Below are 25,242 nucleotides of genomic sequence, written 5' to 3' on the forward strand. Positions count from 1 at the left end.
AATGAGCGGGTCTCGGTCTCGGCAAAAAAGGTGTCACACTTTGTCGGGACGGCCCGAGGTTCCATCGATTTGCATTAGCCATTTATCTCGGAGCGTTACATTTAATTGACAGTTTGGCAGACGTTTGCGCGTGCTTGCGTACCGTGAGGGGTGGAGAAGGGGGAGAAGGGGTGGGGGAGGATATGGGAGGGGTGGCTTCAGTCGATTAATTCAAAATATTCAGCGCCCTGCAACGGTGGAGGTCCTGTCGCGAGAAAAGGAAATAAAATAAACACCACCCTTCGCGCCACACACACACATGTAGCCCGTGGAACCGGTTGCAGCAGAGGAGGGGAAAGGGGGGTAAGGGTGGAAAAAGGGCGCAACAAAACAAGCCCCACAGCGCGCACTGTAACTTGCATCATTACTCACATGTGGCGCCTCGCCGAGCAAGCGCCCTGAGAACCCCTGGCGCAATTATTCGCGACCGCTCGATTTGGCCGTCAACGATTATTGATCGGTATTTAATTTACCACCCACCCCTTCCATGGCTCACCCCCGCTGGTTGCAGATGCCGCCGATGCCGTGCCGGAGAAGGTTTTTTTTTTAAAGCCGCCCGGGAAGCTGTCTGTCGGGTCGTTTTAGTGTCGGTTTCCGCGCAAGGACACGCGTGACGCTATGCTAGAGGGTTGAAGGAAAGGAAGAGAGAAGGGGGGAGGGGAAGGAGAGAGGGAGAAGTCGATGTGTGCGGTCAGTCACTAAGCGTGCCAGAGAGAGAGAAAGAGCTGAGGTAGGGCACCAAAGTTCACCTTTCCACCCACGCAAGAGTACCGCAAGCGTAAAAACCGCAACAAAGCGATCGCAAAGGGATCTGGGGTGGGGTGACGGTGGGAGTGAGAGGTGGGAGGAAAGCGGAGGAATTATTTCCAGCTGTCACCGGTTGTGCATTCAACCACTGGCAACGGACACCTTCATGCGAGCCGAGAGCATCTAAAATGCACGCCTCATTAACTCCGGTGGAGAGAGCGATTTTTTTTTATTTAAGGACATGAAAATGGGTGTTTTGGGAGGTGTTAGAACGAGTTTCCTTCCCTTGAGTAGTGCCGGTGACTACAGACAGACTACTTCCTTATCGCTCCACCCGATGAAAGCTCACAAATAACGTCCGGCTGGGGTTAGAGACAAGAATGCGACAATGTCGGAAAAGCACCGTTATTTTTGCGCACCCATCAATCACCTGCGAGCGTACCATATCTCTATCTCGAGAGCAAGACTCGGTGTTGACTGTAAAGCGAGTGATAAAGCTAATCTCACCCATCTCATGTTCTCCCTTTCAGCCATAGTACTATGTCCTGCCACGGAGCGCGGGTCGACGACCCATCCAACAGCTGCCACAGAAGCAGGCGAACGAGCGCAATATCGCTGACCCTAGCCTTCCTAGCGCTCGTGTCCTGGTGGCCCCAGGCTGCTGGGCTCGATCCGAAGTTCGATCCCTCCACGAGAATGCGGCTCGTGCTGGTACCTGCGGACGCCACAGTTGGTTCCGTCATCTACCGGTTGCGGGCCTCGGATGAGGAGTTCGAGTATCCGCTGCAGTTCGAGCTCGTCGGTAAGTAGCGAACACCTGCAAGATGGCCGGCTTGCGGTGCTGAGAGCATCCGTTTGCATCTCCTCTGTTGCAGGTGAGGCGTCCTCTTCGACGGTTCAGATCGAGACACTGCCCTGCACCAAGTTCAACTCTATCTGTCAGGCGAACGTGATACTGACACGGCGGCTCGAACCGGGCCGGTACTACGACTTCCAGGTGTCGGTGAAGGACACCAAGGGTGGCATGTCCTTGCAGAGCTGCTCGATCACTGCCACCAACGTCACCACACCGCACGACGTCATCTTTCCGCACAAAGCCGGTATCATAATGGTACCTGAGGTAGGTTTTAGGGTGTTCTTTCGCGAGTGGGCGACCAAAATGGCGACCTAAAGCTGGGTCACCTCCCGAACTCGATGCTATAAACGTGCGTTTAAGGGTTATACTTTGAGGTGCAGAAGTTGAAGGTAGAACAACACGCGCTAGTCCTCGCGTAACCACACTTTATTCCGGTCAACCCCCAAACAAGGCATCCAGTGTGGGACTTTGCCGTGCCGAGAGATGCATCGGATGCGCCCGTAAATACACGCTGGCCTCCATTTTTCCTACGGGACAGTTTGCTGCCCCTGCTGGCTGAGGGAAAACCGCAAAACGAGCACCACAAAAGCCACGAGAGCAAGCACTCATCGGGCACGCCCTGACCCGGTTTTGCGGTTGCCTGCAAGCTCCATTCACCCGCGAACGCGAAACAATGTGCCCGTGTATTATTCATTTATCATCCCGCGGGCGCTTCCCGAACGAAACTGGCGCGCTTTTCCGGCCGCTTGCCGCATGGGACCGGTTTTTTTTCTCCCCTTTGGCGGATGATGCCCGAAACCGGCATGCCCGGCGGATGTTTCTTGGTTCCAATTATGGAGTAAGAGCGCTATATAAAGCGCGCATCGTGTGCCTGCGAGTGAAAAATCGTCCCATTTTCCCTCCATCGGCCCGACTCATACGCGACGTTGGCGATGGACGACATAAAAGTGAATCACGAACTTTTGCACCGTTTCTGTGTAGGGGAATAGGAGGCACATTATGCAATCGGTGGGCAAACGCAACACGAAAGAATCTAGTTAACCTACATCAGCAGTTGTGTTGCCCATCCTGACTTAACTGTCAGGTACCGAGAACCTCATTCTGTAGCATTCGAAAGGAGTTGTTTAGCTGTTCTGTTTTTCCCGTTTTTATACACGCTTTTTGACGCGCGAATTTAATGCTCCTGTGTTAACAACATCTTGACTGAAATTGTAGCTATTATTGACCATCTTTTACGAAGATGTATCGCAGATGAGGTCCCAACATTTTGCTACTATACGCCAATATGTAAGAGGTGAAATAGGCATTCCTTCAATTAACTATTGAATAGTATTGTAGCATTTTTAGAGAAATGTTAAACACCGATTTCATCCCAACGAAGCAGAGCAACTAAAACCTGCAACTGTGTACTTTCCCATTTCAGGACGCCAAAAAGGGAACGGAGCTCGACTACGTCCTGGCGAATAAAAATCCTTTATTTCAGAAACCTGTCTATCTCGAGCTATGGGTAAGAAAAGGCCATTAAACTTTGACAACATGAATGCGCAAACGTGCGACTTTTAATACTCCTTCTCAAAAAAACAGGGCTCACCGCTGTTCGGCATCCGGCAGAAGTTCATTTCGCCCGAAACCGCCGAAGGCACCATCTTCCTACTCGGTCAATTGGACTTCGAAAAGCAAGCCATGTACCACCTGACGGTGCTGGCGAATGTAAGTCTGCGTGATGTTGTCGAAACAGTGTCCGATGGATGATGGATTTTCTCTCTCTCGTTCTTCTGCTCCACAGGATGCGTACGCGGAACCAGGTCAGGATACGCGTAACATCGCCGGTCTAGAAGTGGTCGTCATCGTCGAGGACGTACAAGATGTACCGCCTGTGTTCACAGTGGCACCACCGGTGACTCGTCTTCCGGCCGGACTAATACCCGGCGATAAGGTATTCTATCCAGGTTGCGTGGCCAGCTCGCAGGACACCGTTATAATCGTTTCCGTTCGTCCCACAGGTCCTTCAGGTGCACGCCGAGGACGGAGATAAAGGTGTTCCTCGCGAAATTCGCTACGGGCTGGTGTCGGAAGGAAACCCTTTCACGTCGTTCTTCGACATCAACGAAACAAGCGGTAAGGCTGTTGGAAATGGAGCAGACAGATTGAGGATGCTGTTGTTATGTGCTAACGTGCTGTTGTGTGTGGATTTTTAGGTGAAATATCGTTGCTTCGGCCGCTGGACGACATCTTAGCGTTGACACATGCTGGAGATCCTGTCCTGCTGACTGTGATAGCGGAAGAAGTGAAAGTGAGCCGAGACGAACCACCAGCTATGGCCACGACGGTGCAGTTGGCGTTCTTCTTGCCCGAGCGCAGCAACTCACCACCGTACTTCGAAAACGACCAGTAAGTGCTGTATCTCATCCCAACATGCTGCTAGATCCTAACACTTATGTTCTTGTCCTTTTCACCTCAGCTACGTAGCACGATTGGACGAAAATGCGGCCCCGGGTACTGTGCTGGCGTTTACGGATCCATATACGCCTCGCGTCATGGACGACGATGCTGGCAAGAATGGTGTGTTCTCACTGACGCTGCTTGGCAACAATGGCACGTTTGAGATCTCACCGAACGTCGCCGAAGGGCACGCGAACTTTGTTGTGCGCGTGCGAGACAACACCCGGCTCGACTACGAGACGGCCACGTACGTCAACTTCCAGATTCTTGCTCAGGAACTCGGTCCGGCCACCAACCTCTCGACGCTTGTCAACGTGACTGTATACCTAGCCGACGTGAACGATAATGCACCGGTGTTCGAACAGCCTGATTACATCGTCGATCTGCCGGAGAACATGACAGCCGGGACGCGCGTCGTTCAAGTCCACGCGACTGACGTAGACACCGCCGGGTTAGGTGGTCGTGTCCGTTATACTCAGATCCTGGGTCCACACAACACCTCGCTTAATTTGGATCCGGCTTCCGGTGTGGTGTCGGTGGCCCTCAACAATCACGGTTTCGATCGTGAGGCCATGCCTGAGTACCATCTATACGTGGAAGCTCGCGATGACGATGGCATTGGGAACCGTGCTCAGGTACCGCTCGTTATCCGGCTGATCGACGTCAACGATGAGACGCCCGTGTTCGAGCGGTCTTTGTACGAGTTCATCCTGGCAGCGGATCTGCGCAACTTTACCGTACCAGCGTACATCCGTGCGACTGACGCAGATGCGGAAGCACCCAACAACGAGGTGCGCTATGAGCTGATCTACGGCAACTATGAGAGCAAGTTCTTCCTTCACCCGATTACGGGCGAGCTGCGGCTAAATGGGCCGCTTGTACCCCGAACCACAAGCCCTTCTACGGTGGGTGGATTGCGACGTCGCCGTCGTCAGGCCTTAGCCCCCGGCACCACTAGTCAGCAACAGCAACAGCAGCAGAAGGAGGCAGATGTGTTCGTCCTGACAGCACGCGCCTTCGATCTGGGTGTGCCGGTGCGCTATTCCACCACCACGATCCGGGTCTATCCACCGGAAAGTCGAACGCGAACAGTTACGTTTATCGTGCCAGGTCGAGATCCGGACCGGAAGAAGGTTCAGGACACGCTCGCGGACATAACGGGTGGTCGCGTCATCATCCAAGAGGTGCGCCCGTACCGATCCGGTGACGGTGGCATCCCGACGGATCTGATCGGTGAGGGAACTGGTACAGGTGGACCGGCCACAGAGCGTTCGGTCGTGATCGCGACAATCCTGTACGATGCCGATTCCGTCGTCGATATTGCCAAGATCCAACAACGCCTCTCGATCAATGGTACCGTCACGAACATCATCAGCCAGGAGGAACGCAGTGCCGTAAGTAACTGACAGCTTTAGCCGTCTGCGGAAGGACGCTCACGTTAGGACATCCCTTTTTTTCTGTTTTAGATCCTCTACAAAGCGGAGAATCGCGTCCTGTTTTGGCTGCTTATCTTCCTCGCGATACTGCTGGCGCTCGGCATCCTGACGTTGCTGTTGTGCTGCATCTGCCCACGGTGTCCGCTGAATGCCACCAACCGGTAAGTGACCATTTGCTGCCGAATTTGGTCCTTTTGCAAAAATCTGCAGAACCCACACATTCGCTCCTTCCTCACGTGCGCTCCTTCACGTCGCTCGTTGGCGTCTGTTATCAACACTAGCTCCCGGGGTAGCTTTCCATCCAACACCGATACATCGGTAGACTGTTAGCGCCGGGTTGTGACTGCGGTGTGGGTGAGGGATCTAGCTTCCATTATGCTTTTTTTATGGTTTACTACGCTTTTCAGTTGTTTCTTCGTCTGTTTAACACTGTTTTTGTTTGATGTTCTTGTGTGCTGATCGTGGTTGTTGCTTACATTACATTATCTATACTATCTGCTTCTCGTTGAAGCATTATATTGCGTTTATTTTATTTTACTTCAATTGTGCGTTCAACTTTTCTCGTTTATTTTAACATATTAAATGCTATGTTGTTTCCTTAGATATGAGTTACTTATATGTTCCATATAGTATAACGAATGGTTGATTTGTACTTTTTAAGTGGTTGTAAGTTATTTGTAGTTAGTTTGTTTCTTAACATCGATTCTTATGGTGCTACTAGACTACTTCTAGACTGCTGTTGCTATCGTTACTTTTAACCAACCGTTAATACTTCTCGCTACTAGCATTTACGCAGATAAAAACACGGATTTGCGACCATTAACATTGTACCATTCCGCCCCGACCCAAGAACCCGGCCACAAACAGCAGGCGCACCTCAATCCGATGGTGAGAGGGTTGGGAAGGGGGCAGGGAGAGGGGGTTCAAACACCGACAAAACCATCCTCCGCTACCATTTTCACCTTCAACGCCCTTTTTCGCCGCTCAAGACTCGCTGTTGGTGGAACGTTGGGCGATCACGTCTCGGCGGAAAATGAAAAGCTCACCATTTCCCAGCAGCATCATCACTGACTAAAACAATAATATGTTATATTTTTCGCATTCTCTCTTTCTCTCTCTCTCTCTTCTTCTCTATTTCTCTTCTATTTACATCTCTCACTCACTTTATCATGTGTGTTTCTCGTTCAACGTTCTTTAACGACAATGTGTGTCTCTCGAACTGTTCTACTTTTTGTACATCTCTCACTCTCTCTCTCTCCTTCTCTCTCTATTTACTCCACTTCCCTCATCCCTCCCCTTCTCTTCCTTTGTCTCTCTGCTCTCTCATTCTGTCTCTCTTCATTTGTTTTTCTTAGAAAAAGAATCCTTCGCGTGAATAATATCGAAGATGATGTACATCTTGTTCATAGAAAGCAAGGACTTGGAAAACAATCCAAATCTGTGCAGGTAGATTTCGTGTTTCCATAGCATAGCGAAGAGTCATGCGATCGTATTCCTAACCCTCCTGTCCGATCCCTCGCACTAAGCTGCCTTCCAAATCCTAAACCCCTCCCCGATGTCTAGTCTCCATCATCCTGACACATGTCAAGTGCACAAGCAGAGACCGCATTTGCTTCTCGCGCCGTTTTATCGCGAATGTCGAGTTCTCGGCTTCAGCTTTCATATTGTGCAAGTCCGCGTCGTATGGCGCCTTAACCCGTAAGGACAGACACACACCCAGTGAACAACAAATAAACCCACGAACGGGAAGAGGAGCTCGAAATCGGTCACGATATAACTGGCATTAATTTCGGCTGAAGGGACGTTTGGAGCACATACGCAGGTGTAACAGCACTAGCACGGTTTCTTCGCTAGGGAGCCATAAAACGCACGCTAATCAGAAAGAAAAGGCACCAAGCACTGCAGATATGCATAACCGGACGCACTCATGAACATGAAGCACACTAGACACGGGCCAGGTTCGTTAACATTGGAGGTCTACTGGTTAAACCTAAATTTAAACCCTCCAATACGCGGTGTCTCATCATCGCTCTTCGTCTACCATTCTGAGGTATATATTCCCGGGCGAATATACATTAAGTGATAGTGCGAAAGTTTCGTCACATTTGCACGACCAAAGTCCATGTTTTTGTAGTTTTCACGTAGAATTTGCCTGCTTTGCTCGTAAATGCGTCGCCTTCTAGAGCTCTAGTGCTGACTTCCGGTACTCCCTTCTCACAATGGATCGTTGCTAGCGATGCGCAATGAAGTTTTGGGATGTTTAAATGTGATACCCCGTAGCGCTATCCCTGCATCGGAATGTGTCCACACATGAGTGTAGTAGAGCCCCAACAGGTTTAGGGTCGTCTAAAATAGTTGAGCTACGTTGCAACACCCAACGGACACGTCGCGGTCAACATTGCTATCCCTATCCCGATCAGCTTATGGTAGAATCGGCAGAAGAGAAAGAGAGCGCGAAGCGGCCTCTAACCAGCGGTAGCTTGAGATGTGTCGTCACCCAGCATGCAACAGCTGTATGCGGGGTTTTGCTTGTGTGTGTGCGTTTATACACTCCCTCACTCCCTTTATTCCCTTGTCATTCATGTATCTAGCTGACCTCTGCCTACCTGTATCCTTTCCATTGCCTTCCTAATAAAACCGTGTGTGCGAACTCGAAACGAGATTTACTCATCGCTTTCTATTTGTTTTTGTTTTGTTTTCTTTTTCTTTTTGTTATTTTCTTCCCTTATCATTTCCATTTGTTTTCCTCTTTCTTTCCATCTATCATTCTCTACTTTTCTATCAATTTGTTTCTTTTCTTTTTTCCTTTCCTTCCATGTTTTTTTTTCTTTTGCCTTTTTACGAATCGTTTGACATGCAATGTCTTTCGCTCGAAATGGCGTTTGTTCGCCATGTTGCGAACCTTTAATCCTTTCTCACTGTCCTTTCCCTGTCCTTTCAAATCGTGGTTCGACAATTTCGCGACAACCAAATCGAAACGGTGCCAAATTGAACATAAAACTGAAACTTTCTCAAACTACAAATCTGTCACACTCACCCTCCCGTCATCCCTCGCCACCTACAACAACAACAACAACAATCACAAAAAAAACGATATCTCGAATCTCCGCCATTTTCTCCCGCCCGCCCACGAACGAACAACAAAATTAAACAACGACCAAACAACACAACAACCATCGGCCCTTCATTCATTGTCGTCACCATCTGCCTCACCCTCCGCATCATCACACCTCACACCTTCGCACCACGCCCCGGACAAAAAAACAAAAAAAAAACGCGCGTACCCGCAGGTCGCCGAGTGGATGGGACGAAGAGAAGCCTGGTCAGCAGCGAATCGATCGACCGATTCCCGCACCAAGCCGACGCACTGGGAATACCGAGGACGGCGGGACATTGGCAAAGGCGCACTAGCGGCGGCCCCGGGCGACGGGGGGGACGACGAGCGGGACGTGGAGGGCGGCCCGGACAACCACGAGGACGACAGCGGCGGCAACGACGGCAATGGGCGGAAGCGGGCGAACGATGGCGGGAAGCTGGAGAAGCATTCGGTTAAAATTAGGTCAGTAGCCTGCTGCGCAATCTTCGAGAGCATCCTTCCAAAAAGGATTCCACTCTCGGAAGGCTCCATGTGTATGTGTGTCAGGAGTGATGGGAAGAGTGCTAGAGTAGAATGAGGGCGAGTGTAGGTAGGCAAGATAAGAAGAGATCGTCGCTAGGTGCAGGCGAACATGGACAGAACTTACATATGTGTCTAGGTACGCACTCTGGAAAGTCTTGGGATATAATTTTGGGATTCGTTAAGGATCTTCCCAAAAGCCTTTCCTGAATATCCGTAGCTTCTAGTGGCTTGGAAACTCGTATGGTAGCAAAGATGAAACAGCTTAGGCGTGAACCCCCTCTTATCTGTCCCGTAGTTGCCCTGAACACCTGCCCTGTAGGAGCAAACCCGCTTGCAGACGTAAGATACCTATTCCCATATCTCACGCTTACCTGTACCACAGTATATCAGCCGTTGGTTGGCTATCCCGGTAGGTAGTGGTTCCGTAGTGGTTCCGTAGTGTAGAAGGCGTGGTTGTAGTTGAGAGATCTTTGGTGATAGATGGATTTGCGCGTGGTCAACGCAAAGCGCAGGTTCCCAGGGTGTGGAAGATGAAGAACACGCTCTTTGGGAGGGGAGAGAGTTCATCCGACTTACAAAACATTCCGATGATTGATTTGACCCGGAACCATCTGCACGTTTCGTTCTTTTTCTTCGCAGAAGTGACATCAAGAGCAAGTCAACGAAGGACGACGCACATATGCACCGGTCGCGCACGAACCTGCTGAATGCGGACCGGGACATGTACGTGGAGGACGTGGACGAGCATGATCCGGAGTACCAGTCGTTGAAGCGCATCCATCATCATCATCACCATCACCACGGAGGTGCCGGAAATGGTGGAAAACCGACCACGGACGAACCGCTTCCGATCGATGATGATTCGATGCGGCGCCACGAAATGGATCGTGGTAGTGACCTCAACTATGAGCGGCGTGGCAGCTTCAAACGGCAAGGACATGCGGTAAGACGCTCGATATCGATGCAAGACCTGCTCGACCTTTGTCTTGAACGTGAGTTTGCTAACGAGTGAGGTGGTGCTTTTTTTTTCTATAGGTTCCCGGTCCGCTGGTGGGACATGGTGATGAACACATCGAACCGCGTGATCAGTACTACATTAAGGACGGTAACGCCGAGATCCTGCGGCTGATAACGCGTGGTCGCAATGAGGAGGAAAACATCTACGTCAACATCCCGCAGCAGCAACAGCAACAGCGCGGTGGTGCACCTAATCAGCCGCAGTATATCATGGTGGACAACGGTGGCAAAGAGATCCTGATGCGGCGTTACATTGAGGAGCAAGCGAATGGGAAGCAGATCATCCGAGAGCACTACCAACTGCTGCCGGGTACTACCTTCATCCAGACCATCCCGAATGAGGTGCCTGCCCGGGGTGGCCGAGGTGAGCACGTGACGGAGGTGAAGATCAATGCGGCCGGAGGTGGCCGAGCTCGACCTGGAGATCAACCGGATGGGTTAAAACCGGCCGTGTCAACTCACTCGCTGATGCATCAGGAACTGGAGCACTCGCTCAAGCAGCAGAACGCACTGTTGCGGCAGATCCTGCTCGAGAAGGAGAAGCTCGAAGAGCGGTACAACCAGTACGAGCAGGCTCTCGAGACCCAGAGTCTACCGTGTCAGTCGATGGCGGTGGTGGTTGCGGCCACTCAGACGGATTGTGACACTGGCACCCAGACAGATCCGATGCGTGGCCCGGGTGGTGGTCCAGGTGGAGGACGTCGACGTACAAAGAGCGAGAACGACGACTCACTGTCGGAGGATGAGTACGAGTACGTCCGGTATAGCCCTCCAGACAGTCCGGATGGTGTGTATCTGATCAAACGTCGGCGTCACCGTAAGAAGACGAAACACCGACCGAGTGCGGGAGGGCTGGACGGAAGTGGCGGAGAGTCAACCGGCGAGCGGAAGTCGAACCGCCGGATCATTGTGGTGGAATCTGTGAAGCGCAAAATTCGCACCCCAATCCAGGAGGAGGATGATGAACCACTGCACCGAGCGCACCACCGTGGACGAGAGCAAGGCGCTACGGGTGGGAATCATCGGCGCGGGGGACAGGAAACCCGCACCAGCATCCTACGCCGGAAGCGCAGCGAAGAGCTAGCACGTGGTGGCACCGGAAATGGTACCGGTGCGACCGGAAACGGCAAGGATGGGAACCGATTGAAGCGGGATGTGCTGCTGGAGATCGCAGATTCCCTGCAAGCCCCGACGGGTAAGCGTGGCATGGGTGGTGGTGGAGGTGGCGGGGGCCCGGATGGACGGCGGAAGAAGGTGTACCGGAAGAACGTGAAGTATTACGAGGACTCGGACGGCTCGGAGAAGGAGGTGGTAGTGCAGAAGAACTACTTCTCGGCGGATAGTTTGGATGAGATCACGTCGGATGTGGAGGACTACCGGTACTCGGTGACAAAGACGTCCAAATCAGTGACAGTCTCCCCGAAAGCGACCCCTGGTGGTGACCAGCGAGTATCGCGGCGTGACGACAAAACGGAAACGACAACGACGCGCATCCGGTTGACAACGTCGGAGTCACCGAGCCGACGTCAGGTGGCACCTGCACCACCGAAAGGACCTGCCCCAAAGCCACCACGCCTGAGCAAGTCGATTTCGAAGGAAGAAGGCCTCAACGACACGCCCACCGATCAACATCCGGTCAATCCGAAGTACATGGATTGGTACTACAACCGTGGTAAGGATTCGGACTCGCTCGAAAAGCGCGAAGGACGCAAACGCGGAGATCCTCCAGCAGGTGGTGCAGCTGTACACACGACCACGACCACCTCGACGAGCTCTACGACCACCATCACGACCGGTGGCAGTCGAAAGGCACGCCAGGAATCGGATCCAAGCAAGATCAAACCGGAACCAGCCCCACGCACAAGCCCACCCGCGGCCAAGGAAGCGCGTCTGTTGCGCGAGGACATTCAACACGCCCGCAAGGTCACACAATCGCAGCAACAGCAGCAAGGTGGCTCAGAAGCCGGCAACAGTCATCCACTGCTGCAGCACTCCGAACACCGGTTCGAGGCGGAGTATGGCGCTAGCCCACAAGTTCCGGCTCCACCGGACAAGCTGCCGCACTACCTCTACCCTGAGACGCCCCCGATCGTGAGCCGCGACAACAAGGTGCAGATTAAGATCGTCGACTCATCTGCAGGACCTCCGGCACCACCACCGGCGGCAGCGAAACCCGCCCCAACCAAAGCACCACCAGCAGGTGCGAACGCAAAAACCCTCAACGTGTCCACGCTCGAGGACGACCACGATTCGGGCATCGCGATGAACTCGCTGCTCCACACCAAGGGCAAGCGGAACAAGATCGCGGACAAGAAGAGCATCTTCACCATCGCGTACGATGACGTGCGCATCCGGCAGATCCGCTCCGAGAGTGATACACCACCGTTTTCCTAACAGCGGGCCGCACCCCGCCGCAACCGGGGATCGGGGGAGTGAGGAGTGACACAGAGGACGGGGGGGGAAGGGGGGGGGGAGGGAATCACGTCCGGTACCAGTACAAACACGCGGCTCCGGGAAGGTTCCGGTCAGCAGATGAAGTTCCCCACGATTTTTCCTCGTTTGCAACTGCCATACAGTGGTGTTCGAGAGTTTAGCGGGCTGGCGGCGTATCGCAAGGTAGCGTGTAGCGTGAATAGCACCGGTTAGAGGACGTCCCTTTAGGTACTTTAGGTAGCGATAAGTCTTCGTTCGTTAGTTCGCGTGCCCGTTTACGGTTTACGTTTTTACGTCCACTACGCTCGTCTAGTGCGCTAAGTGTACTTCCCTAAGCCTATGTATAGTACGTTTTTAAAACTTCGCAGCAACACATATGGTGCCGCCCGTTGGACAGCAGGCTCCTTCTCTCTCCGGTTAGACTGCAGAGTTCACTTCTCCACTGGCTACTGGGCCGATACTGGGATACTTCTCGATTTGAGCCTGTTGAGCCTCGAGCTTTGAGTGGTTTTTGGGGTAGGTTTTGGGTTTTAAACCTGCCTTCGATCGTCCTTCCAACATCCAGCTTTCCCAAGTGTAAATATGCAGTATGGGCTGTGGTTGTTTTTGTATGCATGCGCGTGCTTGGCAGTGTGCAGTTAGGGCACTATAGCGAGATAATTTTAGTATGCTTTGTTAAATAAAGGAAACAGAATGTAAACGTGAGTGCAAAGAACACTGAGCAATTCTTGATTGTAAGCAGCAGCAGTAGCAGTTAGTAGTTTAGGGTGGGTGCTTTCGATTAAGCGAACAAACTAGAAGCATTTATCGAAGGTGAGAAAAGCAGGCCGACATTTCGATACGGTTTCTTCCACGGACGTGCGCAAACAGATGCAAGCGATGTTGCACGGTTGCCCTAGGGGCCTTTTGGGGCAAAAGCGATAGTTTTAAGAAACAACAGCTGAACCGTAGACATTTTAAATAGACTACCACATCCTCAAATGTTCAATAAAATACAAATCCAGACTTTCGAGAAATGAAAGAGAGTTCCGTTTTTTTATTGTTCTTCGGTTTTATCTTTATTCTTTTACAAATATCACTTGTGTGTGACAGTGCTCCCAAAAAAATGTTTCAGTTCGTTTTCAAACAAAAAATAATTGCTAGCATCTATTATTGCTCACAACACAATACTGTAATATTTTTTGTAATTGAAATACTATTGCTAGGATGCTTAATTATAATATGTTTACCATCGATTGCAACTACAGCATGTAGAAAATTCAATTTTGAATTAAAATATTCTGCAATATAATTGATAAATGATTATTAATGACTTTCATAAACCAACTATAATACAATATGTCGAATGTTCAAATTTAATTATTGGTAGAGGTTATTTACTTTCACAACCAGTGTTTTTTTTTAAATAATATGAAATACGTATGGTCATTCGTAAACAATTTTTGATATAAGCATAAATTATTCCTTGAAGCAAATCTTCTAAAAGAGCATTTGCTTGCTCCTATCATCGAATTAGCCCCGGTTGCATCCAAAACCGCCTCGACAAATTTAAGCAATTAATTTTAGAGTATAGTAAATCGTAACAAAACTTAAATAGCTTGACATTGATGCCTTCATGCTTGCAATTGCATTTCTCATAATTGTTATCACCAGATGAGAATGAGAGAAGAGAGGATTCCAATTCCGATCGCCCCTACAATGATCGTGCTACGTCACTGATTGTCCGCATGGATGGCCGGATCTGCTCACCGAACAGCACGTGGTTGACCATTACGCCGGACACCAGATGGACAAATTCGGCCGGTACACAAACACCTGCATGGAGGCGTTATCTTTGTCGAACAACTGCCCATGACCGTCAGTGGAAAGGTAATGCGTGGTGCCGCGAAACAACTAGCGACCGAACAGGTTAGCCTTAGGAACAGTTAAACGATTAGGACGGACATGGTTTGATTCCTTCTTACATAATACAATAAGGTTTAACACTGATTTGCGATAGATCTGGCCGTCTGAGCGGTTATTTAATTAATGAACATTCTTACTTCTCTCGTTTCACGCAAAGCTAGTAGACTTCGCAATCCGTTATAATACAAATTTTATATTACATGATTTTTACTTCTAATGATGGCCATTCACTCCCTTTTCAGCACAACCGGAGCAAATCGTGATCATCTCAATGCTGATATTGTTGTATTACATTTCACGACGTTTCTTCTTCATCAATGGGGCGCCGTGTTCGTGCTCTTTTTTGTTGTGTATGTCGTACAGAGCAGCCCGGAGGAACCGCTTTACGGCTGCCTTGTTGAGACAAGGTCGCAAATTTTTATCTTGTATAATTTTGAATCGCTTCATGATATTCTGAACCTGAGTTAGATCATGCCTTATGGCCTACAATAAAATGAGAATCAGGCTTAAACAAACGGCAAACAAAACTGTTGTGCATATTCAGTTACAAGAGGAAGGACGAAAGTCTTACCATCATCGTTTCCGGAGGCGATCTTTTGGATTTCTCGTGCATCCAGAACATCGAATTGACGGCGTACAGCGACAAAATATCGAGCTGTACTTGTTGCTTCAAAGAAAGGACTGGGTACAGGTCATACTGTTCGTAGATACGCTGGCACAAATGCTCAATTTTTTGAAAGGCTTTCATGAGAGATTCGTTCTTATGAATGAATGGAAAATCATGCTGCAAGGAACCATATTTGGTAACATCTACGCCATTTGGAGTCAAATTTACGCTCATGGTGATGAGCGTATGTAATTCTGTACGTAGATATACCAAACGGTGCGTGCGTTTGTTATTTCAATGTATAAAATGAAACTAGCTGAAATGGTTAAAACAAGAGAATTGGTGAATTAACTAATCGTAATTGCATATCAATCACACTCGTAGAAAAAAGGAGGATTAACTCATGTTATTAAAATTCAAGATTACCTGGTAGCAAACTATAACCAAAGCAATGTTGCAGTTTGTTTCAATGTAAATTGAACCTATGGATTGGTGACATGTATAACCACACAGGTTAGCTCAAAGGTGTCTTGTTTACTTTTATTCAACTAGTAAATAAAATCATATGACTTGCAGAAACAAATAGTTAAAAATCAATAGTTAAATTGATTAGAGTAATAAAGTTTCTACGTTTTTATTTTAACCAGACGTAGTTTCGAAGATGCCTATCAGTATTCAAACGTGTATGGAATGGATAAATCTCGGCACTTCAAGATTACCGGAACCCACGTGGTCTATGAACTGTGTAAAACTCCGTCTTAAGACAATGAATAGTCCATGATGAAAAGGGCAGTTCTTTGTAGTATAAACCGTACCGTTGGGGAATAATTATATAAACGATGAAATTTGTTCGACAGTATTTAACTGTACTATGTAAACAAGACACTTTTGAGCTAACCGATTTGTTTATACATGTAACCATGGGTGACGTTTACATGACAGCACTCCTATTTTCATAGTCCTTTCAAAAAATGTTAAATGGCTGTTGAAGGGCGGGGGGAAGAGTATATATTTAGTTTTTACCATTTAATTAAAAGAATTTAGCAAGATAACGATGCACATTTAATTTGATCAATGGTTTGATCCGGCAATACAAAGCGGCACTCAAAAGCACTCTTTGGTACAAAAGCAAGCTTTGGACTTCAGGTTTAAAAAAATGAGTTCCGATTGAATAGAGTAGGTACTCATTTATACGATGCTATAAAACCGTGTATAACACCACTGTAATATTCTAATAAATTTCCTTCTGTGATTTGTGCGTAGGTTTTGGTCAAATGATTAACTAATTATGTTTTATTTATGGGTTATATATTATCGGCATTATCGACTCGGTAATCTATCTGTTCGCAAATTTCCTCTGTAAGCTTGCGAAATGAGAAATGTTGGAAGCGAATTTACACTTTCTGGCAGCTTGCCACTTTTATTTTAGATCTTGATAGCTCCCAAAAATAGTGTCTTTCCGAAACCTCTTTTATTTTGCGACTGATCCTTAACCCGATCGTCTGTTTACCCGTTTACTGATCGTCTTTAATTATCGGACCAACTACCTCCGACTCCATGCACCTTGGGCGACCCGAGCTCCAGCTTTCCTACTCTAGCGCCATCTATTTTTTTAATTTTCTTACCACTATCGAACTAGATAACTTATCTAGTTCTATACCATTGTTCGACCGTGGCAACACTATCGGAAGCTAGAGGCGAATGACGCCACGCTGGCTCAAAGTATCTTATAAAAATAATTTAAAAAAAAACGATCGGAAGCGTTGTATGTTTCAAATTGAAATAATCTTGCAGTGGTGAGAACTCTGCAGGCTCTATTTACACAACAGCTACTTTGCAATAGTTCATGTCCTAAACTTTTGGATTGAAATTCAAAAACGGTCATAAATAATGTTTCCGAAAGGAACAGAATCAATAATGCTATTTCGAAACAAAAGTAAATGATCCATTCTTTCTTTGGATAAAAAAAAACAAGTCCTTTCTTGTCGAGTTCTAGATCGACTCTGATTTATTCTTCTCAGAATTCTGCCTTCTATACTAATATTATATAATGGTATGGGTTTTTTACCGTACTGTAAATTAGTAGCCGTGATAGTAAATACAGTAGTACGGGTTAGTACCGTATTGGAGATTAGTATTCGTAGCCGTGATAGTAATGTGGATCCTTCGTGTTGGTCGATGTATTTTTTTCGCAACGATATGATAACACGTGGTGTTTACGATTGTCTTGGGCAACCCTAAAGCATCGCATGTTGGCATTTTGCCTTCAATTTGTCCTTAAATACATTATAATGTCAATAGACTCCCGCTGAAGGAGATGGATGTTAGGAAGAGAAAAAAAAGGCATTCACGGATCGTCATAGAATGCAAGAAGCAGTTCATTCACTCCGGAAAAGCTCCCTTACGCAGCTCCACCACCCCAAGCATGGCTGCGGTTTCCATCAGCAGGTCCTTTCGTGTGGCCAAAGAGGGTATAAATCACCAAGCTACGGCCCACCGCCCGGTGTCGGCAGGTGCAGTACGCCCATTTTCCTCGAGTGTATTGGATGGAGTTTTACTGTCCGCACCAGAAACGGTCCGGATCTTCCATCACGGGCACGCACCCGGTTGCTCCACCCTTTTGGCGTTACCACGGAAAAAGGGCCCAGCCCGATTGACACAATGTACGGCCGGTGGTGTGCTTTTGACAGCCGAGCGTCGGAAAGACTGCCATAAATATTCGAATTAAATTAACATTATCCCCGTGAGGCGCAGTCTACCGGGTGCATTCGTTGCAGTTGCAAAAGTGCAACTGACTGGTGCAATGAGTAACGGTCACAGTGTGTTTTTTTTGTCTGCACTCCTGTAACATTAGCAACTTACCTCAAACAGGGTTGTTACATCAATTGATAGCACATTAAAACATTAAACTAATGTTGGCCCATGTATCCTTTGATGCTCTGAAAAGTATTCGTTTATCAGACAGAACTTTCGTTGAGAATGACTGTGTACTATGTCTCACATGCAAAACTTCTCTGTACTATATCTCACGTTCAAACAAACCTTCGAAGCGAGCACTTAGAGCACTTGTGTGTGCAAATCATACCTTTTGCTATTATGAAAGTTACACCGGCTAATAGAAGCCATTTTCTTTGACATTTTTTTCTTCATATGAGTGTTAATGCAGCTTGCATTAGCTATCGAGGTGAAAAGTTTTGCTTTGGATGCGCAAAGTTATAGTAGCGGGGTAGTCAGTGAACGAAAAGCAAAGGAAAAGCGACATTCCCTATCTGGACGTAGGACGTCTTCAAGTGACCTCAAACTACTAGAGCTTCGGGTTCGTGTGCTAGCTTCTCCCAGCCAGCCAAGTGTGTCCTTTTAGAGACAGTTTTAGGACATCCACAAGATTTACCTCTTCGCAAGGAAAGGACGAAACAAAGAAAAAAAAAACCCGACCCTTTGCTAATAGAGCGACGCGAATGGAAACTTGATCACATGTGCGAAAGCGTACTTCCACGTCGGGTGGAAAAGATGCAACTCCATAAGCTCGCTCTCATCAGGCGGCTTACGTCGGAAGCATCTCCCCGAGACAACAGACAACCGGCACGGAAAAAGGACACACCAGGGAGGCCCGGTGGATCAGGATAAAGTTTTTTAACAAACGCGAAACTTTTACCGAGAGCTGTGCAGTAAACCTCGGAGATTCGTGGAGGTGTACGGGCGAGAAAAATAAAATATAAAGAGCAACAGAAGAGATACGGAACAGTGACCTGCAGCTGGGTTCGACTTTTTTTCCCTCTCTTTTTTCGCTTCTCTTTCTATCGCTTTCACTCGCAACAGAAACTGGCTTATCAGATAGCGTAACACGTACACGCGAGCGCGCGCGCCGCCAGCGGACGTGTTGGCAGCTGTCCGAGAGCCGGAAATCAAGTTGTACCAATCAAAAGTTCAGCCCAAGTCAATAGGGAGTTTAATTCGACGAAATAGTTTTCCCGCCGGGAGCGCGCTCGCAAACGGACGCGCCAACTTTCGGCCGGCTTTCACTGACAGCTGATCCTGGTGCCGTAAATCATTCGGCGTGGAGAATCTCCTTTGGGGCTTTTCTTTTTTTCCACGAGGGCCCGGGAAATGGCGATGCGAGGTGCAGTTTCCATGGTGGGAGTTCAGGGATACGAAATCGATTGGCTATTATTATTCAAATGTGTTGGTTTATTATTTATGGAGCGAAATCATTTCGTTCTGTGGTTTTGGCAGATTTTTTGACGATTTTTCACACTGTTCTCAAGAATATTTGGAATAAAATCAACCAATAACATTTAGTCTTTGAACCTCAATGATAAATCGAACGTCTTCGGAAACAAAGAAACAAACGAATTCAATACAGAACCAAGAATTGCTCACCCCTGATAAATTCGTCTGTAATAGGATGTGCGAATAAAAAGTTAACCGAAAGTTTAGGTTACAAAAAGCTCTGATTGGTTGCCGTTGTTACTTACTTTTTTGCCGGTAGTACAAAAAGTTATAGGCATGAATTTAACTCACCATCCCAATGATTGCTTTTCCTTACATGGGTTTTTAATACTATTACCAAACTCTCAAAATCCTACTTGAATAAAGCAGTGGAACGAAAAGCTCACAAAAGCTAGCCCATGCCTTTCGATAAAATTTTCCATTCGATGAGCGGAATTTCCCTAACATTTGCATCTCAATAAATGGAACGGGTATTAGATGGTGAAAAAAGGTTGAAAAAAAAAAGGTTTTTTTACAGCACCACGACCCATTTCGCATCTCTTCCAGCATCTATAGCGTTTCTTTCTGCTGCTCGGCGGATAGACGGGTGGGAAATTTAGCTGTATGGCTTTGTCAATTGTACTCCCGGAGTATGAGCGTTAGCACGCCGTTATCTTAATTTGGGAGCTTAGAGTTCTCGCACCCCCTGCCGATTGGGCCGTCGCGAGAACACGAGCAGTTGAATCAGCGTTACAGTGTGTACAGCAACAGATGAATGTAGCACATTTGATCTGGGAAGATGAGTTTAGTTTGTATTTACGTTCACTGATTTTAAGCACGAGGAAGTACTAAGTATAATCACAAATTCCGGATCGATTTTTGCCCTTTAAATAATGCTTATAAATCGGTTTTGTTGGTAAGTGCCGCCCTTCGGTTGCTTTTCTAGCACACACTGTAGCGACCACAATCGACCTAGACGCTCGCTGGACGTATTGTTGCGAGTCACGGTTGCCCCGATTGTGTGTATGTATGTGGGGCTGAGGTCGAGATTTTCCGCACGACAAGACCCGCCGTGGCGTGTAAGGCGTCTTAGCTCAGGAACCGCCTCGAACCGGTAGACCCTGCCCTAGCACATCAGCATCCGCTGGCATGGCCCTTTCGATCGGGAAACGGCGCAACCCGGCGCGCGGCTGGAATTAATACCGCCACGGGGTCCCGGTGGCGGCGTTGAGTGATTTCACGGAGCATGGCTAATGAAAGCTTATCCGGCTTAATTGAAGAGGAACCGAGCAAATTGAGCGCACCGCCCGGGTGCAAGGAATAGAAAATAGAACTCTATAATTTTCGAGTGCTAATTAAAATGTATTATAGCACCCGGGCGTTAAGTAGCGGGATGATGACGCTCGGAAAATCAAGCACCAGCCCGCCGTTGGTGTTGCCAGAGTGACTGGGCGGCAGGCGTAAATAAATAACCCCATCGAAGGTGGAGAGAAAAGAAGCCGGCAGTCCGGCGTGTGGACGTAACGGTGTTGGGCGCTCTACTGCAGGTGAGCCTCGGCACCAGGCCAAGCGAGCTACACGTGATCTTCAGGTCGGCACCTCGGTGTCTTAGGAGACAGTTGGCCGGACCGTGAGCTGCGAGATTGCTCCGAGAAGCCGAATCGGGGAATTATGCCCACCACGTGAAGTTTAGTTTGGTTTGCCTGAGCGCCCTAAATACAAGGGACTGACTGGGGAACTCCGGAAACCTAGCCAGCGAACCGTGCCACTAGCAATTAGCATTATCGGTACACACCTTCGGGGGTGCTAGATTCGACGATAGCACGCCTTGCACGTAAAGGGTGTTAAGTAGTAGGGGCTTTCGAGCGCGAATCGAACAGCTGCTGGGCGGTCGCGTGTTGATACGGACCAACGCGAGTGTGCTTTTCCGGTTTAGGTGGTCTTTTAGGGTGAAGAACTGACGTCTATCGTGAGCAGGAAGGGATGTTGAAGTATAAAGCTGTTTAAGGACTATGTTTGGAATAGACAAGAAAGAAAAGCGTGATATTCTAGATGAAGTCTTCGATGGATAGGTTTGTGGAGTTCATGACATTGAAATGCCCTCTGTACTACTGATAAGGTGATGTGTACTTATCGTTAGCTCGAGCAACAGTTGAACTTTTTCCAAGCAGCTAGATGTATTCTTCATGCTTTTAAAAATCGAACAACTCGCGAAGCAAGTACCAAACAGATCCCCTAAAATGGCAATCTAAAGTATTCTTAGAAAATGCCCATTTCTTCGTCACTAAATTGTACCTTTTACTGCGAACGTCCCTATTTCGATAAGTCCCTTAGAGCTTGCCTCCTGCACGAATATCCCTTTCCAAAGCATCAGCAGCGTTTTGTATGCGTATCAGATGGCGTGAAATTGACCGTTACATCTGTTCACACTACCGGTTCCTCGAAATTCGAACCCTCTCAACGCGTTGCCGGACGATCCACAGACCCCACAACAGCGTTTGATCTGCTGCAAAGCTCACCAGAGCTCCGTCTGGCTTTCATCTCTCGCGCGAACCCAAAGCTCCCGGTAGCTTACCCATCTCGAACAGGTGTCGAACAGGTCGACACCATGCCGCTCTCGTTCGGCACGTATTGGCAGGTGCATTAGCATATCGGTGTGCCAGGACCCCGAAAAAGTGACAGCGTCTTTAGTGCAGGGATGCGACAAGCAGAAGCTTTCCGGCTTTCCGTGAGTGTGTGTCCATTTTTTTTCTTGTTTCCTTTTTTACCTTCCAACAAACTGAACGAGCTCAAACGTCTGCCCAAGCAGAGGACACTACGCTGCCTGTGTATCAGCATATATATTGACTACTGATAAATATTTCAACCTCCCCTTCTCTGGTGAGCCCTTCATTTCGGGTGCCGTCTAAATGCGTCTTTTTTTGCCCCGTCGCAGGGATGAGAAGGTTTATGATTTTGGGGGCTCTGCCCGGTTTGTTTCGGGTGGTTTGATCTTCGCTCTCGATATTCGCATTAAATATTGCCGCCCGTGTGACGGCGACATGTTGGCAGGTTCAGAGCAGCCTGCACCTTCTGATGATAGAGGACGACGAGGTTCGGGACTCTTCCAGGTTGTGAACGTCCAGGAACTGGGTTGAGGGTGGACTGCGAACCGGGAACAGCTCGGGTGGAAAGAATATATAAAATACTATAAATATATAAATGTCCATACATATATATCTTTATATTTGTATCTATATAAATACACCTATACATATGCACGCCCGTCAGCCCACTCGACATTGATGACAGGGTACATTAAAAATCAATTTGTGCCGTTTCAAAATATGTGTATAGGGAAATATTCGGCCCGGTGGGGTTCGCCGACTAAAGCGGCGGGGGTGGAGCATGAAATGCTGCACCGTGGCCTGGGCGAAGGAGCGGGAAGTGCGGCGACCTGAAGCTTTTCTCTGTTTTATTTTGCTACGGCTTCCTACCGCGGTTATTAATGAGGTTATGCCGCGTGATGGAGCGTGATACGGCTGCTCGAGGGCGGATTGGTTGAGCTTTGAGGCGGCACCAGGACCGAACGTCTTAACGGGATCCCCGGGGAGGCTTTCTCCCCCCCCCCCCCCCCCGTGGGGGTGGGTGGGCTGAAGTAGGGTGTTTGGTGGGGGTGGATGAGGTCGTATCTACGATGGCATCGCATCATTGTACGTTTTGCGGGCCAGAAACGATCGAAGCTTAGAAGTGACTTCTTTTTCTGCTTTATCCTCTACTTTTTCTTCACCTTCCAGGATGGCATGATCGCGGTTTGAAGGGGTTTCGACTTCTCCACCATTTCGTCGTTCTGGTGCTGGAGAAATCTGGAACGCAAGGCGGAAGGAATTTTTAGAGGAGCCAAAGAAGCGCTTCCAAACATCTACGCCAGAGGGCTACGAGTTTGATTGTCCGTAGGCTAATTTATATGCTTCCAGAAGTGCTTTTACATCTAATAAATTACCCTTAGTTTCCAGAGTCATTCACTTGTTCATTCCCCCGGTAGAGCCTACTTCGAGAGATTTCCACGTGATACAAAACTCTGCTAACTCCACGGATTACTTCACATCGTTTATATCTCAGTGTTATGTGCTTGTTATCTTAATCCTCGTAATGTTGTTTGCAAAACGAGGCTGTATCTGGAGTCTCCAATCTTCTTCCCCAGCAGCGTTAGCGCCATGAGAATGCTTTCTCTAGTGCCATGTACTGTCGTAATGGTGCTCTTCATTGTACTTTTAATTCATTCACTTCGCTCCTTAGACCAATCCACCCTCGCTGTATCAGTCGTATCTACACAGGATTCAATTTAATCGCCCCATAATGTGCGCCAGGCCGAGAAGCTGGAGCGGTCTTGCTAAACGAAGCCGCTCTATCGTTCGTGCCAGACAGGCAGACGAGAATAAAATTTACACACACAAAAAAAAACGTCCTTAGAACATCTACGGTTCCCTTTTCTTTTCATATTTTAAACCCACCTGCAGCTATCTGGCGCGTCGATTGTCACCCGTACTGTCCCCGTGTCACGTCTCAGTGGCTGCCAGCTCGTACGGTTGCGTGGAATACATAATTTAGATAACAGAAATTGGATTACCAAGCTCAGCTCGCAGCTTGCTAGGAGCAGTTCTGCTGCCCGGTAGATTCGCACCAGCGGCGAAAGGTCAGCGCCGATTGGGAGTTTTTCTTGGACCTTTTTTTTACCCTCTCCATTGATTTCGGGTCAGGCCTTGGCTAGACGTGGCGCAGTTTGGAGACTGCTTTGCAATTTAAAGCTTGCTAACAGGAGTATTCGTGTAGAAATGCTCTTATTTGTTGACTCTTGGGTTAAGCAGATGGGTGGACTTAGTTTATTTGATGGTTATTGGATGATTCTTGGATCAAGTCGATGGGGTTGACGATTATTTAGGCTATTTAGAAGCGAATCAGCAAGTTGATTAGGTTTTGTGAAAGAAAAACAATCCAGCGATTGAATCTTCATTTTGACAATAATTTTTTTCTTAGATCTTAGCTAGAAAATAAATGATGACGATTCGTTATTGTTGAAAGTAAGCGCTGCGAAATAGAAAGCTCCAAAAAAAAACCGACAAAGTAGTTCACTGCTCCTGAAACGTCTTAAGTCCTGACAAACCCATAAAACGCAAGCATGGTGGAAGAAGTTAGATAACAGACTATGTCACATGTCGATCTGCAACGCCTCCAGAATTGCGCCTTGTCTAGTCACGGCCTAACGCCGTCAAGAAACCGAGCTAAGCAGTTTTTGTACGTTGACTTCGAGTCCCTCTCCCATTCTCGGGCTCGTGTCTACAGCGCTCCCAAATTCCACATGCTACACGTACGTTTGCAAGGTGGGCGAGACCGAAGGGACACACTTTGCATTCCAATCTTCGGAAGCGTCATGGGATGTGCCAAATGGAAAGCAGAATAAAAGAGAAAAAAGCGAAGGCAAGTCCCAAAAATTGAGAAAACCTTTTCGCAGACACCAAGCGGAGCAGCTGTCACAAGTTCTGCCCACGTCCGGGCTGCCGATCGACGGTTTCACCGCATTTCCTGCCGTTCGCAGCCCACGGGCAGCCATTTTCCACCCGTGCGGATGAGCTTTCCCACCCGCCCGATAAGCTGAATTATAATTCATGAAAATTCAATGATGCGAAAAATTTGAAGGAGATAAACTTATTCCTGCGCGACCGGGAAAAGCGCTGGCGGGTGTTCGCGTTTTCTTCTCGATTTTCCCGCATTTTTCCCTCTATCTTTTGTCCGTGGGTTTTTTTTCTTATACGCTCTTCCGATGCCGCACAAGAATTGCTGCTAGTGCAAGACAGAGCTAAAGAAAGGTCCTTTTATATTGCTTTGTTCGGGTGGGAGCGAATTTTGGGAGTCTCCGAAACAGGACCAGGATCTGGAAACGGGCATTTTATTG

At 48.2% G+C, this 25,242-nt stretch overlaps 2 protein-coding genes across 2 annotated transcripts; one reads left to right on the plus strand and one right to left on the minus strand.

The window, feature by feature from the left end:
- The first annotated feature begins 1,326 nt into the window (after positions 1-1,326).
- On the plus strand, positions 1,327-12,550 carry LOC128728602 (cadherin-86C). The gene is made up of 13 exons (XM_053822230.1): positions 1,327-1,588; positions 1,662-1,906; positions 3,066-3,149; positions 3,227-3,352; positions 3,429-3,578; positions 3,646-3,760; positions 3,841-4,033; positions 4,104-5,478; positions 5,551-5,681; positions 6,876-6,966; positions 8,811-9,079; positions 9,779-10,082; positions 10,175-12,550. Exons 1-13 carry the CDS (start codon positions 1,327-1,329, stop codon positions 12,548-12,550), a joined length of 5,721 nt encoding a protein of 1,906 aa, XP_053678205.1.
- A 2,036-nt stretch (positions 12,551-14,586) lies between these two features.
- On the minus strand, positions 14,587-15,363 carry LOC128729193 (uncharacterized). Its single transcript, XM_053822849.1, has 2 exons — positions 15,066-15,363; positions 14,587-14,977 (listed from the first exon to the last, which is right to left on the minus strand). Exons 1-2 carry the CDS (start codon positions 15,333-15,335, stop codon positions 14,783-14,785), a joined length of 465 nt encoding a protein of 154 aa, XP_053678824.1. The 5' UTR covers positions 15,336-15,363; the 3' UTR covers positions 14,587-14,782.
- Between the last annotated feature and the right edge of the window lie 9,879 nt (positions 15,364-25,242).

This window comes from Anopheles nili, chromosome X (genome assembly GCF_943737925.1).
Source record: "Anopheles nili chromosome X, idAnoNiliSN_F5_01, whole genome shotgun sequence".
Lineage (NCBI taxonomy): Eukaryota > Metazoa > Arthropoda > Insecta > Diptera > Culicidae > Anopheles > Anopheles nili.